Raw genomic sequence first — 16642 nt, forward strand, 5'->3', positions numbered from 1 at the left:
TGCAGGTGCTGCCGGAGCGCAGGGGAGGGCCGTGTCTTCCGGACACAGAGCGGGGGCATGGACGCTGGTGCGTACTTGGTGCTCAAGTGGGGCGGGAGGGAGCCTCCAGAATGTAAGACCCAGGAGTGGGAGGAGGCCTCTCGGTGAGGAAGCCAGACCGGCTGAGCAAGCGTGAGGGGCGAGAGATGGAGCAGGAAAGGTGAGTGTGTCAAGAAGTGCTTTGTGCGTCTTGCTGAGGAGTGTGGATTTTATCCTGAGGACACAGGCGAGTTGCTCAGGGATTGTAAGTCAGGTGCAGGGGTGGTCGGGACAGCCTAGTTTGGGACATACTGAGTTCGTGGATGTAGGTCAGCAATTCCTACCTTCCCATGAGGTGTAATCTAAGCACGGGGGCCCATTTCCCCTCATTGGATTCTTTTTGTTTCAGTGTTTATTTATTTCAGAGAGGGGGGAGGGGCAGAGAGAGAGAGAGAGAGAATCTCAAGCAGGCTCTGCCCTGTTCAGCTCAGAGCCCTCCAAGGGGTTTGCACTCTCGAACTGTGAGACCATGACCTGAGCTGAAATCAAGGGTTGGACGCTTACCTGACTGAGCCCCCCAGGCGCCCCTCCCTTCATTGTATTCTTTACCCCTCTCTGTTCCTCGCTTGGAGCCAGCCCCCCAGAATCCGACTGCTTCTTGGGGCATCCCATCTGGACCCCATCTCTGCTTGTGTTGGTTGTTCTGATTTTGCTCCCTCTTCTCTCCGGGAGACCCCTGGGTGACGGCATCTGGAGCTCAGCTGGTGGGTGGTCACGTGCCGGAGGAGGGGCCGGGCGGGCCGCCGGGGCCAAGGGCTGCCCCTGACTCAGATCTCCGCAGGGGTCCAGCCGCCTCCCCCGTGTCCGCCTGCACGGTTCTGGCCCAGGACCCCTCCTCGCAGATGGCATCTCACTCTGATGGTAACTGCCTCCCCTTTCTTTCAGCGGGTGCCAAAGCCTTTGTCTGTGACCAGTGCGGAGCCCAGTTTTCAAAGGAGGACGCCCTGGAGACACACAGGCAGACCCACACCGGTGAGTTGGCGATGCCAGCGCACACGCGCCGGGGGGCTCGGCGCCACCCTCTTTCAGCAGGCGTGACTCCGGTCCTGTCCTGGGGAGCCGTGGGGGGCGATGGCTTGTGCCACGTTCAGTTACTCTCGTGTGTGGGGCCGGTTGGCGGGAGTGTCCAGGTAGGACCTTGCCCGTAAGAACAGCTGCCTGCATGAGGCCCGCGTCCCTGCGTCTCACAGGCCCCTGAGGCCCCGTCTTCACAGACCCTTCCAGCGCGTTCTCGTTGATGTCTTAGGAGGTCCGTGATGTTCTCTCGCATCCCCTTCCCTTGGCGAACGTTCCAGAAACCTCTGGAACTCCGTCTGAATACCTCTGAAGCCCTCAGTGGCCACAGGGGGCTGGTCCGCCCTCCGTGAGTCGAGTCGTTGTCTAAAGGAAAGCAGTGTGTACACACGACGCGTTCTAACCGCTTAGCCGCTGACGATGTCACCGTTTGTTGTCAGAGCATCCATGTCACGGCATCCGTGCCACCACCACCGTCCTCTGTGGTCTTTGCTGTTGCTCAGTGCTGTACGTGACCTCATGGCCAGTCTTTCCGTGACTCCTAAAGCAGGAGGCTCCTCCCGCGTCCTAGGTCAAAGCAGGGTCCGTGACTTGCCGACATTAGCAGTGGGGCGAGGAGCGTTGTGGCTTAGACGGCCCTTCCTGTGTGCGAGATCATGGGTCTGTTATCTGATTATTTTTTAATGTATGTATATTTTTGAGAGAGAGAGACAGAGCATGAGCAGGGGAGGGGCAGAGAGAGGGAGACCCAGAACTCGAAGCAGGTTCCAGGTTCCGAGCTGTCAGCACAGAACCCGATATGGGGCTCGAACTCACAAAGTGTAAGATCGTGACCTGAGCTCAAAGTCAGACGCTCAAGTGACTGAGCCCCCAGACACCCTGATGGGTCCATTGTTTAAGCTCTCTTCCTGTGGGTCTGTTAAAAAAGTGGAGTTATGACATATCTCCATAGCATAGTATTGTCATGGGGATAAAGTAAGGTACTTTATTTGAAGTGCTTTGCAGAGCAGTTGACTCATAGTAAGCATTTATTAAATAGGATGTAGATGTAGTTAAAATTTAGTAAATATTTGTTGATTTCCCACCATGTGCCCAGCATGCTTGTTGCATGTAGGGTATAGTAACGTACAAGAGAGATAGCACTCCTGTCCCCCCGTGACACTGAGGTCCTAATAGGGAGACAGTTTAGGCAAATAAATATGTAATATAATGTCAGGTGATAATAAGTGCTGGTAAGAAAATAAAACAAGGCAAGGGGAGAGCGTGATAGGGAGAAAAGTCGTATTTTAGATAAAATGGCCTGTCCTCTCTGAGAAGGTGACTGACATCTGAGCAGAGTCCTGATGTGAGGGAGTGAGCCACTCAGAGGGGACAGGTGCTTGCAGAAGCCCTGAGGCTGGGCTGAGCCTGACCAACTCGAGGACCAGCAGGAACCCTGGGGGGGGGGCAGGGGTGAGGTGCAGAGAGGGGTGGCCCAGGAGGTCAAAACCTAGCAAGGAACTTAGATTTTATTCTGTACACGCCAGAAGTCCCCTGGAGGGAGATAAAACCTTTGCAAATCATATACCTGACGAGGGACTTATAGATAGGAAATATAAAGACCACTTACAACTCAATAATAAAAATACAAATAACCAAAATTTTTAAATGGGCAGAAGGTCTGCATGGACGTTTCTCCAGAAACAGACAAATCATGAGCGCATGAAAAGATGCCCAGCACCATTAGGCCATCATAAGGGAAATCCAAATCCAAATGATAATGGAGTAGTTTTTTATACTTAGGATGTGGCTGCAATATAAAATAATAGGCAGTAGGAAGTGTTGGTGAAGACATGGAGAAATCAGAACCCTTATACAGTGCTGGTCGGCAGGTGAAATGGTGCCGATGCGTTGGACAGCCACCTGGCCGTTCCTCAGAAGGTTAAAGCTAAGAGTTACCATTTATATAGCAATTCTACTTCGAGGTATCTATCAAGAGACATTGAGGGGCGCCCGGGTGGCTCAGTTGGTTAAGCCTCCGACTTCGGCTCAGGTCAGACCTCACGTTCGTGGGTTCGAGCCCCGTGTCAGGCTCTGTGCTGACAGCTAGCTCAGAGCCTGGAGCCTGCTTCCGGTTCTGTGTCTCCTTCTCTCTCTGCCCCTCCCCCTCTCATGCTCTGTCTCTGTATCGAAAATAAATAAAACATTAAAAAAATTTTAAAAAGAGACATTGAAAACCTATATGCTCACAAAAACTTGCACATGACTTAATAGAGGCATTATTTGTAATGGCCAAAGGTAGGGGTAACCCAGTGTCCACGGATGGAGGGGTAGACAAAATGTCATTTATGTGCAGAACGGAATATTACTTGGCTCTAAAAAGGGGCAGAGTGCTGATCCACTCCACAGCATAGATGAACCACACAAACATGATGCTCAGTGACAGGAGACCGTCACAGATGGCCGTGTGCTGTGTGGGTCCGTTTAAAGGAAACATCCAGAATGGGCATATCTATACACAGAAAGTAAATTAGCAGGTGCCAGAGGCTGGGGGAGTTGAGGGGACATGGGGAGTGACTGCTAATCAGTATGGAGTTTCCTTAGGGGGTGATGTAAATGTTCTAAAATTAATGGTGATGATGGTTGTGCAATTCCAAATATATTAAAAAGTATTGAACTGTACAGTTTATTTTTATATTTATTTGAAGATTGAAGATTCTTTTTTAAAAATATTTTTTATTTAATGTTTTTTTTTTATTTATTTTTGAGAGACAGAGAGAGCATGAGCAGGGGAGGGTCAGAGAAAGAGGGAGACACAGCATCCGAAGCAGGCTCCAGGCTCTGAACTGTCAGCACAGAGCCGGACGCGGGGCTGAAACCCACAAACCGTGAAATCATGACCTGAGCTGAAGCCAGACGCTTAACTGACTGAGCCACCCAGGTGCCCTTGAAGATTCTTATTTTTAAGTAATTTCTACACCCAACATGGGGCTTGAACTTAAAACCCTGAGATCAGGAGTTGCGTGCTCCACCGACTGAGCCAGCGGGCTCCCTGAACTGTACAGTTGAAATGCATGGATTCTGTGGTCTCGGTGTACCAACAGTATCTCCGTAAATCTGCACACACCCCACATGCACCACACGCACCACACACAAATGCGTGTGCAGAGACAGTTATAAAAAGAAGGAAAGAATAGTCCCTTGGAGGGTTTTGAATGGGAGAATGACATGACTTGATTTATGGGTTTAAAAATGCACTCTGGCTTCTGTGTTGGGATTCGAGCACGGGGAGGGTGTCAGTAATTGGCTGTGTGATGAACTGCTCCAGCACTAGATTAAAGCAAAGGAGTGTTCTTCTTTCTGACGCTTCTGTGCGTTGACTGGGCTCAGTGGGGTGGTTTTCACTGGGGTCTCTCATGAGATGGTAGTCGGGCGGTGCCCGGGTCTGGAGTCCTCTGCAGGCTCAAGGGGGCTGGACATCCGGGATGGCTTCCTCGGTCACGTCCGTGACTCCCAGCACTCCGCCATGTGGCCTTCTTCCACGGCAGAGTGGCCTGGACTTCTCACGTGACCGCGCAGGGCCTCAGGACTCTGGAAGCATTCGCTGTCGGCTCTGTTAACAGCCAGGCTAGCGACATCTAGCTTCGCTTCTGCCACGTGTTACCGGGCAGAGCGGGACAGGCCAGCCCCAGACTGAAGGGGTAGGAGACGAGACTCCCTCTCTCCAGGGGTCCTGACAACACACCCTGGGGGTTGTGTGGTCGTCATCTCAGGAGACTGGCTGCCAGCCACCACAGGGGACGAGCGCGGGAGAAGGGAGACCGGTCGGCTGCTCTGCTGGTGCTCTCAGGTCACCGGTATTTCCTTGTCCTGCGATCTCACAACACCTGCTCCCCTGAGTGGAAAACGCGGTCTTGTGGGCCTCGGCCTGGGCTGCCCTGGCCTGTGGCGACCAGAAGAGCACTTTCTAGGTGAGCCTCTCTCTGCTTTGGTCATAGAGAAGGTGACTCGGCCCAGGGTTCCAGAGCTGGTTCTCTGGAAAGCCGGGGAAGAGCCAGGTGTCCCCAGATCCTGGCCAGCCTCTTAATGCCAGACCACGGAGCAGAGACGCTCACGCTGAGGATTCTGATCTGGGGCCTGTGGAGACGGAGAGGTGAGCCAGCTTCACCAAACAGCTTAATCTGTCCACGGGGATTAAATCAGCAGCTGGAATCAGAGGAGGGGCTGAGTCCCTGAGGGCTGAGCAGATGGGGGAGGTTGTTTGCAAACTGACCTCATGCACTTATTGAGCGCTTTCTGTGTGCCTGGCACTCACTGTGAATACAGCAGTAATCACTACAGACATGCTCTCTATTTTTTTTTTCCAACCCATTTTATTGAGATATAATTCATACTCTACTGTTCACCTGTTGAAAGTATACAGTTTAATTATTTGGGGTATATGACACTATTTTTAGAATTATGATAAAATATCAAACACATAGAATTTGCCATTTAATAATCGTTTTTAAGCATATAATTCAGTGGCATGATTGCCATTTCAATCTGTTCTTTTAGAATCTGGGTTGATTCGGCTTTGAAAGTCGGGAGCCATCTTAGGTCCAATGCTTTTCTAGGACTTTCTAAGTCAGTGAGGGTTTGAAAGTGGCCAACACCTTCCAGAAAAGGATGTTTGATTCAGCGGTTGGGAAGAGCCTGGAGTTTGCGTCAGAAGCCTGGAATGGGGCCCTGACTCCACGCTCTGGTAGGTGGTTGACCTTGCCTTGTTCTCCTCCTTCCTTCCTTCCCTAGGGGGTCACCTCTTGTGCCAAAGGAAAATAGCATGATCCCTGCCATGGCCGAGGCGGGCCTGGCCCGTCCCGCCTCACCTCCACTTTCTCTCCAGGTTGAGTCAGATTTTGCTCTTGAAAGGGGTGAGAAATGGAGAAGAGGAATCCAAATTGGGGATGAGGGATGAAGGTGGAAACCTCAGGAAGGGCTCCCTCCCCGCCTGGGCGTGAGCGGTGGGCCAGCCCCCCGTGGCGGGGAGCACCGGGCCACTTGCTGATGCGGGCTGGCAGCCTGGCTTGTCCTCTGGCAAGGAGGGGGCTCTTCCTGACACCCGGTGGAGCTCACGAATAGTTCTGTTGCCTGCAGAACTCCGGTAGCTCCCCGGCCTCCTCGGAGAATCCACAAAAACACGGCTCGAAATCGGTCTCCCATCTCTGTTCTAAGAAAGGGGGCCCGTGAAGTAGAGAGAGGCCTAAGTGTAAGAAACCCTGACAGCAGCACTGAAGCTACTGGGCTCAGAAAAGCTGACTGGGGTGCCAGGTGCCCGTGGAGAGCCACCTGGAGAGCAGAGAGAGCTCCGAAGACGAAAAGGACCGTGGAGACCCTGGGGAGAGGGGACATCATGGTAATGCCGCTCCGTGTTTCTGATTCCTTAGTGGATACAAACCTGTTTCTGTGTTACACCCAGTTGATAGATGAGGAAGTGGAGGCCTAGGAGCCACCCGCTAGGAAGCGGGGAGCTGGTCCTTGACCCAACTCCACCTTCAGTGTTCTTTCCACTGTCTCCCAGCCGTGTCCGCAGGGAGCTACCGCTCATCCGCCAGCGTGTGGCTCCACAGTTAGGGAGCGCCTGTTCAGAGATCGTTTTGCTCAGGGCCCCGTCGGGGCAGAACTCTTTTGGATCCCTGTGACCCATTTACCTACGAATCCTCAGCACGCTAATCCCCCCTCTCTTCCTCCTGGGATGGGATGGAAGTTCCCTGAAATGAATGGAGCCCGAGAGTCCCATGCCCAAGGCCGCCATGCTGAGGACTGACAGCTAACCTGGAGTATTGCATCTGATGGGTGCTCATGGTGTCTTTAGCGGGGGGGGGGGGGGGGGGGGGGGGGGGGGGGGGGGGGGGGGGGGGGGGGGTTGTTGAAACTGAAAAATGAGTTTGTAGGAAGCAGTTTTCACTCCATTTTAGCCACATGAATGGCATTTTCCCATGTAACCCTCTTGACCCCACTTACCCTGGATTCTCCCGTGGGGTGTGCGCGACTTCTCCTACATCCCTTCCCTGAGATCCTGGTGGGGGGCTCAAGCTGGCGCTCAGGGAGGCCGTGCTTAGGGCTGGGCCGGGCTCAGGCTGTGTTGTCATACTTCGGTTTTCTGTTTTGGTACAGCGAAGACTTTGAGGAGATAAACAGAGATCACTTTACACCTTTTATATTATGACAAATACATATTGCAAAACACTGTTGCTTCCAAAATGTTTGGGTTGCGAGCGGCGAGGAATTAACAGCCTCGCAGCTCCCCGAGATGCCTGTTCTTCATTTACACGTCAGATTTTTTTTAACTGTTGAGTAAGATAGAAAGTGAGAAAACGTTCACACACATGCACACGCATAGACACACTCCCATGCACACCCAGCGTACCAGAAAGCTTCCATCTCGAGAATGTCTTAAATTAGCAAGGAGTTCTCTAAGTCCAGATAAACTGATAAATACCATTAATGGCTTAATTTATACTCTGGGTTTGAAATTTGACACATGGACACTATCTTGGCTCAGGAAACACAAGTGGTTTTGTGCCAGAGGTTTTAATGACCGATCAGTAATATAAATTGCTGCATCACTGAACAGAAATAGCTTCTCTGTGTCATTTGATCTGGAAACTTCTCCGGCCAGGCAGCAGTTAATAAATTTAAAAATAATTACCCTCTTTATTCAAAGTCAAACTAATTAGGAGTGGGTTTTACAAATCATAATGTTGTCCAGGCCACTGTACATCTCCATTTGGGACCTGAACAGGCCTGGGGGCAGCAGACGAGATTGGGTGGCGTTAATTAGCGGGCAGGGGAGGCACCTTGGCTGCTGAGCTCACAGCGAGGGGGCTGAGATGGTCTGAGCACGCGTGGGAAGGAAGAGGTCTCGGTGAGAGGCCTTGGGGGTGACCTGTAGGAACTGTCAGCCTTTTCATCCTTATGTGGGGGACTCTGCGCAAGCGCCTGGCTCTGCCCTGAGCGTGGGGGGATGGGGCCAGTGCTGACTTGTGGGGGTCAGGCCAGAGAGACTATGAGAACCCAAGGAGCAGGAAGGGCGGACGTCCATGGCTGCTTGGGGAGGTGAAAAGGATGACCTTAGAGGACTTTACTCAGGAGGCAAGTTTGGGGGACTCAGGTTTGTCTTACAGACTTTAGGGAAGCAGATACCCCTGCAGGGCCTGAAGCCAAGGGCATGAAGTCCAGGGTATTCTATGCATAGTGACCCCCAGACGTGGGATCTGGTGTCAGACTGCCCAGATTCCAATCCTAGTGCCGCCCGTTGCTTCCTGGTTTTATGACCTTGGGCAGGTTGCTTAACTTCTGTAAGCTTCGGTTTCCTTCATAACATGAGGGCAATGATGATGTCTACCGTATGTGAGGTGTTGTGTGGATTTAATTTGATAATCTTGTGAAGCACTTGGCGCACACTTTGCACAGAAAAGTTCTCAGGAAATCATGACACTGGGTAGGGTCACTGCGTCATGGGGGTCTTCACTGGAGGCCTCGGAGGGTACCCGCTCCCCACACTGGGGAGGTGAGGAGGAAGGGGCCGTGTTGGTGGCAGAGGCTGCAGAGGAATTGCAGCAGCAGACGGCCTGGCCAGCGTGGAGCTGGGGTCCTCCAGGATCACACAGGCTTGTCCTCCGGCCAAGAGGTGCCCAGAGAGCTCACAGCCGCCGGAGCTAAGTACAGTTGGGAGAGGCGAGGGCAGCCTGGAGTTCTCTGTGTTGAAGAGTCCCACAGAGCAGATTTGGTAGGTCTTCTTTAAGGCCCGGTAGCTGGTGAATGCTCAAAGCTGCCCAGGGGGACCGCTCCCTCGCAATATCTAAACAGATGACATCGAAGCCTAGGCCAGGCAGGGGCAGAGCTGGGGATGTCACTAAGCAGATACTTGACCCTCCAGGAGCACCAGCAGCATGCCCTTCCACATTGGAGAGGCCTCCTTGGTTGGTTCCCTTGAAGGCTCAAGATCCTGAGTCTCCTGCTGGTATCCTGGCCCATGTCTGTTACCATCAGGAGCCTGGGAAGTCTTACCTTCTTCAAATAAGACTTTTTGTGTCATCCCACCTTAGGCCCTCCCCGTGCCTTGGGGGGGAAATGAGACAGACATAGGATGGCTAATGTCATTGCCAAGATTAGGAATTCTGGGGCTAGGAAGTTTTAGGGACACCTTGGAGGCCCAGGACATTGGGTTGAACTAGATCGCTCGACGTGTCCCAAACGCATTCAGCTCTCTCCTCCAGCCCCCAGCCTGGCCCACCAGGTCCACCTGGTTAGTGACTTGAGTTTGCTGCAAATCAGAGTAGCCTATGAAGCTGGTTGGTCTCATCATTCCTTCATTTTACATAGTCCCTAAGTTGTAAAGTGCCTACTATGTGCAAGGGGACTTTGTGGACCCAATACCTGATGTGAGTAAAACTTGGTCCCTGCTTTCCTGAAGATTCCAGTGTTGTAAAGTACATGAAGCAATAAGGTCCATTTGCTTTGGGTGCATATAATACAACTATAGCCCTACTCTACTGGATAATTTGGAGTTCTGCTTTTATGAAGTCTTCGCCGACGTCCTGATACATACACATTTTTCTTCCCTCTTCTTTGCTAGAGGAAACTTAGACCCAGAAAGCTTACGGAAGGCCAGTCCAGGGTGCAGCGGGAATGTGTGCCTGGGCTTCTGCTCCCTGAAGCCTGAGTTTCAGGGCTGTCTTCCCCTCCCCCAATGGGACTGGACATCAAACCTCACTATAGACCGGTGGTCAACTCTTCCCGTTCAACAGCCTCTGAAATCAGGGGTCAGAAGCCCGTATTTGTAAAAGCGGGGGAGAGTCAGTCAAGAACAAAGAAGTCCAACTAGAATTAGAACCTGCAGAGTTCTTGCACTCCAGACTTCTCTCTACTCTGACAACGCTACAAGGGCTTTCTTACACTGGCCTAGAAAAAGCTGCTCTGTTTCCACGTTCCTGGGTCACAGAGGAAGCCCCTGGGACAGGCGCGAGGGTTGACATGCTGCTTCTCATCGTCTTGGCGTTGGCTGCAAGAAGGTCCCGCGGTCCAGATGCCACTAACCTACCTGGTGGCCGAGGGCAGCCATGCCGAGGGATCTGCTGTCCCCTGAAAGCAGAGAGAGCAGGCACTGGAGGGAGAGACCTGCCCCACAGTCCTGTCCTTGTCACTGTGAAGGAGTTCGGAGGCATCCTATGGCAGCTCTGGAGGGAGGAGGCCATGCAGACACATGCACGCACACGCTCCAGCCAGGTGACCACCCCTCCCCTTCGGAGGGGCAGAGCTGCACCCCACCTCCGTGTGGTAGGCTGCCTGCTTACACTGGCCCCTCTCTGATTCCTCATATGTTAAAGGTGCTTGGAAAAAGCTCCACGGACAATCTCTGGCCCTGAACTTCAGAGCAGAAAATTAAGTCCTTATCTGGAGGACATTCTGTGGCGAGTGAGCGAGCAGGGGACAGCCAGGGTAGCAGGCGGGGCAGAGGATTTAAAAAGGGGAGCAGCCACATTCCGTCCCTCAGGATGGCTGCCCGCCTTGCCCCTCTCCTGCCCCAGATCTGGCAGCAGGGCAGCGCTGGGCACTGGGGAGCCACGTCAGGGCTGCTGGCTCCTGTCCCACCGCAGTCGGAAAACCAGCGACTGATCTGGCTCCTCCTCCCAAGGACAGCTGCCAGGTGCCGGCCCCGGTGGGGGAGGGGGCGGCGGGAGATGGCCCCGATGGGGGCAAACAGTGTAGTCTACCTAAAACTTTACGTGGACAAAATGGCAGAGTGAGCCTCAAACCCCTGCTGGAGCTGGAGGGCAACGGGGGAGGACGGGACGGGAGGTCACCGGAGGAACACGTGGATCCATGCAAGTTGGCCCGACCTCCCCATTGAAAACATAATAGCATTTGACTTTTATAAATATCAGGGGTGATCTGTATAGCATTTCACGGGGCGTGCCAAGGAATTGAACATGAGAAAGCCCAAGCTCGGGAACGGCCACGGAACGTCATAGGCACTTGAGGGGGGAGAGTCATATGCTGCTATTTGTACAGTCCATGCACCAGCATAGACTTACTCCTGACCTCATTTCATGCTGTTACTATAAAGGCATGTTTGATGCCTAATATAGTTTTATTTTTCAAGCGCAGGGCCCTCGGCTTCATTGTAGTTGCCTGCTGTGGAGCAAAGGGAAGGAGAACTCGGCTTCTGCTGGCCGAGACCAGCCATCCTTTACCCTGGTGGCTCCTGGACCCCTCTGGCCACCTTCTGGTGCGACTCCCAATGCCTTATAAGAAAATTAATAACCCTTATGTTTTTTTGCTTATTTTTAGAAATATATTTTTAATAATATATTAAAGATGAGTATCTATATTAAGGCTTATTTATTTTGAGAGAGACAAAATGAGCAAGCAGGGGAGGGACAGAGAAAGAGGGAGACAGAATCCCAAGCTGGCTCCGCGCTGTCAGCACAGAGACCCAGCATGGGTCTCGAACCCACGAACCGTGAGGTCAAGACCTGAGTGGAAGCCAAGAGTCGGACACTTAACCGATTGAGCCACCCAGGCGCCCCAATAAACTTTATATTTTAGAGCCATTTTAGGTTTCCAGCAAAATTAAGTGGAAAGCACAGAGTCCCCATATGCCCTCTACCCCCCCACATGTACAGCGCCCCCTCCTGTCGGCTCCCCCTGCCAGAGCGGGTCCTCCGTTAGGACCTGTGAACCCTACGTGGACATATCGGAAGCACTCAAAGTCTACAGTTCACATTAGAGTTCATGCTAGGTGTTGTGTGACCCATGGGTTTGGACAAATGTGTGATGACATGAACCTACCAGAATTGCATCACAGGGAATCATTTCACTGCCCTAGAAATCCATGCTCCGCCCATCTGTCAGTGCAGTATTTTATGTGAAGTATTGCTGCTTTGAACAGTGCTCAGAGAGGGTTGGTGGTATTTCGTTGCCTTAGGGTTGGGGAGGACAGTTTACCCAACGCAGATCTGGGTTGGAAAAGGTTGAAGATCATTCACTCCATAGATAGACGTCTAGAGTATCTGTTTTGTGCCAGACATTTGTGCCAGGCTCTGGGACAGGAGGACAGCAGCGAGTGGGACTCACAGGCTCCCTGCCTTCACCCACCTCCCATGGTCACAGAGCGGCGGTGACCATCACTGTCATGTTGAGGGTTGCAGCCTAGTATAGGGACGTGATGATGAGTTACAAGAGGAGAGGGGAGTTCCTATCCTGCTCTGTCACACGCTTGCTTTGTGACATGGGACAAATTGCTTTGTTTCTCTTCGTTTCTCAAATAGTGGCTGTGTGAATTGGGCAAGAAAAATTGCTGTTTGGAGGGGATTCTGTGGTTCCAAGCACAGCCTAAGATACTGATCTTGATAGCCTACATTTTTCTCAACCTTGGTTTTCACATTTGCAAGCTATGACTAAGTAATACATGGTTGTTGTGAGGACTAAATAAAATACTATGCGTAAAGGGCTTAGCCCAGTGCCTGGAATGTCACACATGCCTTCAGTGGTGGCTTCTCATGATGATGAGTTTTAGATGTCCACAGGTTCTGTTCCTCACCATAAGACACGATTTCTCTCACTTTATTTAGAAGCGTATTCAATAAAAATTTAAGTGTATGCCGTGTCTGAAGAAGGGATTAAAGATGAGGCTCTTTTGCCTTTTTTTAGTTTTTCTTTATTTTTTAAATTTTATTTTTATTTAAGAGAACGAGCACTTGAGTGAGCATGAGCAGGGAGAGAGGGAATCCCAAGCAGGCTGAGCCCAGCATGGGGCTCGAACCCACAAACTGTGAGATCACGACCTGAGCTGAAACCAGGAGTTGGATGTTCAACCAACTGAGCCACCCAGGCTCCCCAGAGCTCTTTTGCCTTTTATTTATTTATTTTTATTTTTTTATTTTTGAGAGAGTGTGAGCAGGGAAGGGTCAGAGAGAGAGGGAGGTACAGAATCTGAAGCAGGCTCCAGGCTCTGAGCTGTCAGCACAGGGCCCGACGCGGGGCTCGCACCCACGGACCATGAGATCATGACTTGAGCCGAAGTTGGACGCTCAACCGACTGAGTCACCCAGGCGCCTCTCTTCTGCCTTTTAAAAATGAGTCCAAAAACTTGAAGGAGACCGAAAGCATTTGGTGTTTGAGGACCGCTGTCCCGAGCTCGGGCTGCACCCAGCCCCTTGCTTACTGTGGATTCTCTAACCTAGCGTATCATCATCACCGCGGCGCCAGCAGGCATGCCCACTGCCCGGATCACTCTGGGAGGTGGAACCAGTATGCCCCGGGCAGTGGGAGGTCTGGGACTCAAGTCAGGGGGCCCTGGCGGTGAGTCTGATGGGCTTCTGGGCCCCTGTAGTCCCACGGTTCAGAGCGGCTCCATCCCTCTCAATGTTGAGTCCCCACGGTCAGCCTCAGCCCCCCGACTCCGACTCCAGGCCCCTCCGACTCCAGGCCCCTCCTCGTCTGCGTTCCCCTTCTAGGCCCCGCGTCTTTCTCCTTCCCCCGCCCTGGATGCCTCTCGGCCCCGCCCTTTCCTCCCCAACTGCTCTCCTGTCTCCCTTGTGACATGGCCGCTGCCCGATGACAGAAAGGACTTCATCAAAACCAATGTGTAACTGAAACTCGAAAAGCCATAAATCGCCTTGTTTTTTCTAGGATGTTGGTAGCATTTTGATTTAATAGTTGGACAAACACAAGGGCCTATTTTATTCAGAGTTTACAGGCCTCAAGGCTGTTATTCCTCCAAATTTAATAGCATTGAAATTGCAGGGTTTGCTATAATTTGCCGATCGCTTTCTGCTCCACCATTGATGTTTATTGTCAGCGGGATGGAATCTCAATCCGACTCACTTAGATAACATGTCTGTTAAACATTTAGATAATTGTACCATCATTAACTTGTCACATTATTTTAGAGATTCAAAACAGAAGCAGGGTAAGTAGAGGTAGTGGAGGTGGAGCAGGAGGAGGAGGAGGAGGAAGGGAAATGCCCTCCTGAGTTAAATGACCAGGAGAGGAGAGTCGATTTGACACCCGTGACATTTCCCCAGGGGTGTGTAAGTGAAGGTGTTTCCTTCTGAGCCAGGTTGCCTGTCTCCCTGGCCGGCCACGCCCTGGGGCCGTGCAGCACCTGCTCAGAGGCCCACAGTAGGCGTGTCATCCCCAGATTTGGCCTACGATGTACCGAGACGAGTTTTTGAGCTTCCCTTAGGGAGCATCATACATGTGCCATCACGAAGCGTTGAGAGTAAGTTCAGTGTCCGGAGGTAAGGAATCGGTTTGCTGCGGGACCTGACACGGAACGGTGCCTGTGGTGTTCTGTGTGATAGAAGCTGGTGAGGGAAGTCAGGCTGTCGAGGGTGATGCCGCCTACTGCCAAGCACGGCGGCCCTTCTGGAAGACTGTGAGGCTCTAACTACTAACAGTATCTTTGGAGAATGGATTATAGAGTGAAGAAGGTCTTACTTCCTGATTTATCTGCTTCTGAATAATAATAGGTGTCTGTAGGCATCATTGGTAAACATTTAAAAACTACGGCCCGGGGCACCCGGGTGGCCCTGTAGGTTAAGCATCTGACTCTTGATCTCGGTTCAGATCATGATCTCATAGTTTGTGAGTTTGAGCCCTGCATGGGGCTCTGCACTGACAGTGCAGAACCTGCTTGGGATTCTCTGTCTCTCTCTCTCTCTCTGCCCCTCCCCTGCTCATGCTCTAAATAAGTAAGTAAATACATAAATTTAAAAACAAATTTTTAAAACTCAACTTAGGTCACATTGTAAGTAAGAAAAAAGCACCTTTAAAAAGGAGGACTTCTTTTTAAAGCCTGGTTAAGTAAATGGAATGTAAGAGAGATGCAGGACGCGAGCGCCTCAGCCACATTGGCAGGTGACTCGGTTTCCCATCTCAGGTCACCACTGCTGTCCTGTTCACCACGGGCCTTGACAGAGGAAGTAGGGCGCAAGAGAGATTTTCCTTACACCTGAGCGACAACCGAAGTCCCATCCAGAGGGGTGGCTGAGGCCGGGGATAAGTGGGGGATTCTGGGAGCTGCGAGGTGCCAGCAGTGATGGGGCATGACCTTGGCATCTGCAACCACCCCCTAGAAGTTCTGAGGTGCATCCCGCTGGTCCTGCGCAGGTGACAGGCGGGGCTGTGGTTCTAACTGTCTGGCGTTGGACTCCCTGCGTCCCACACACAGGCCCCGTGACTTGGGCAGGCAGACTCACGCTCGCCTCTCGGTGGCGGCACACCCGTGACACGGTGGAATAGGTGGAAGTGTGCGGGTCAGAAGACAAGGGCTAACGTGTCCCTGATTGTAGTATAAATAATACAGCTCTTTGGGGGTGGGAGGGACAAGCCATGTAAATATTTTATAGACTGTAGGGTAAATAATATATATATTTAGAAAGACAGCTTAAATATTTTATATGCTGTAACACAGCACAGATTTCTGCCGAGGGGTTAGCCTGGCCTGGGGAGGCCCGTGGGTGAGGAGGGGACTCTGGTGGCCGGGGGTGGACACACACAGGACTTGCAGTCAGCCTGTGTGTGTGTGAGGCTGGGCAGTAACAAGGACAGGCGGCTGTCCTATGCTGGCAACCCCAGGAGCTGGAAGTCTCAGAGTCCAGCCTGTAAGGGGCGCCTGGGTGGCTCAGTCGGTTAAGCATCCAAGTTCGGCTCAGGTCATGATCTCATGGTTCATGAGTTCGAGCCCTGCATTGGGCTCTGTGCTTACCATCCAGGGCGAACTTCAGATCCTCTGTCCCCCTCGCTCCCTGCCCCTTCCCCACTTGTGCACACACTTTCTCTCTCTCTCAGAGAAAAGTAAACCATCCTTTAAATGTCCTGTATGCTCTGTCTTTTCTTCCTCTTCTCTTTTCCTTTAACGTGGGAGAGAAACAAATGACGGCCTCATAACACAAACTTATTTTTAAGAAGCAACTTCCAGCCCAGGAGGATTGAAAACCTGCGTCCACACGCAAGCCCCCAGCACCACTATCCACAGTGACCAAAGAGCAGAGACGACACAGTTGTTCCTCTACCGATGGCCACACAGAGTGTGGTGCAGCCGTGCCGTGGGGTATTACTCAGCCCTGACGAGGAATGGAGTGCCGGTAACCAGTGTGACATGCATGAGTGTGGGGACCAGCGTGAAAGAAGCCGGGCGCAAGGCTGCGTGTCGTGTGACTCCATTCATGCAAAGTGTCCAGAAGACGCGAATCAGTACCGATCTCTAGCGACAGAGCAGATCATTGGTGCCAGGGGCTGTGGGGAGACTTGGGAATGCCATCTCATGGGTGTGGAGATGTGATCAAGTGATGAAGATGCTCTGGAGTGGATAGTGTTGGAGATGATTGTATCGCTCTGCGGGTACATTCAGAACCACTGAGTGGCATATTTCAGAAGGTAGTACTTCAGGGTGTGTGACTCACACGTCAGCTAAAACAAAAAGGAACTCTTAGGTATGCCGTTGGTTTGCACAGATGCCCCCAGTCCCCTCCCCCTGCTACATCCCAGGGCTTTCTAGACCGGTAGCCGCGTGCGTCAT

The 16642-nt window shown here is 52.0% G+C and overlaps 1 protein-coding gene across 2 annotated transcripts in view; it reads left to right on the forward strand.

Moving 5' to 3' along the window:
• The window catches only part of ZBTB16 (zinc finger and BTB domain containing 16), a 183042-nt gene that overhangs the window by 120158 nt on the left and 46242 nt on the right, over nt 1-16642 (forward strand). The window contains exon 3 of one of the 2 annotated variants that reach the window (XM_029956190.1): nt 964-1050. The exons of the other annotated variant lie outside the window; for it this stretch is intronic. Within the exon in view, the coding sequence (XP_029812050.1) occupies nt 964-1050 (87 nt within the window). The remainder of the gene's footprint in view (nt 1-963; nt 1051-16642) is intronic. 2 annotated transcript variants of the gene reach the window in all.

The sequence above is a fragment of the Suricata suricatta genome, chromosome 11, assembly GCF_006229205.1.
Source record: "Suricata suricatta isolate VVHF042 chromosome 11, meerkat_22Aug2017_6uvM2_HiC, whole genome shotgun sequence".
Taxonomy (NCBI): domain Eukaryota; kingdom Metazoa; phylum Chordata; class Mammalia; order Carnivora; family Herpestidae; genus Suricata; species Suricata suricatta.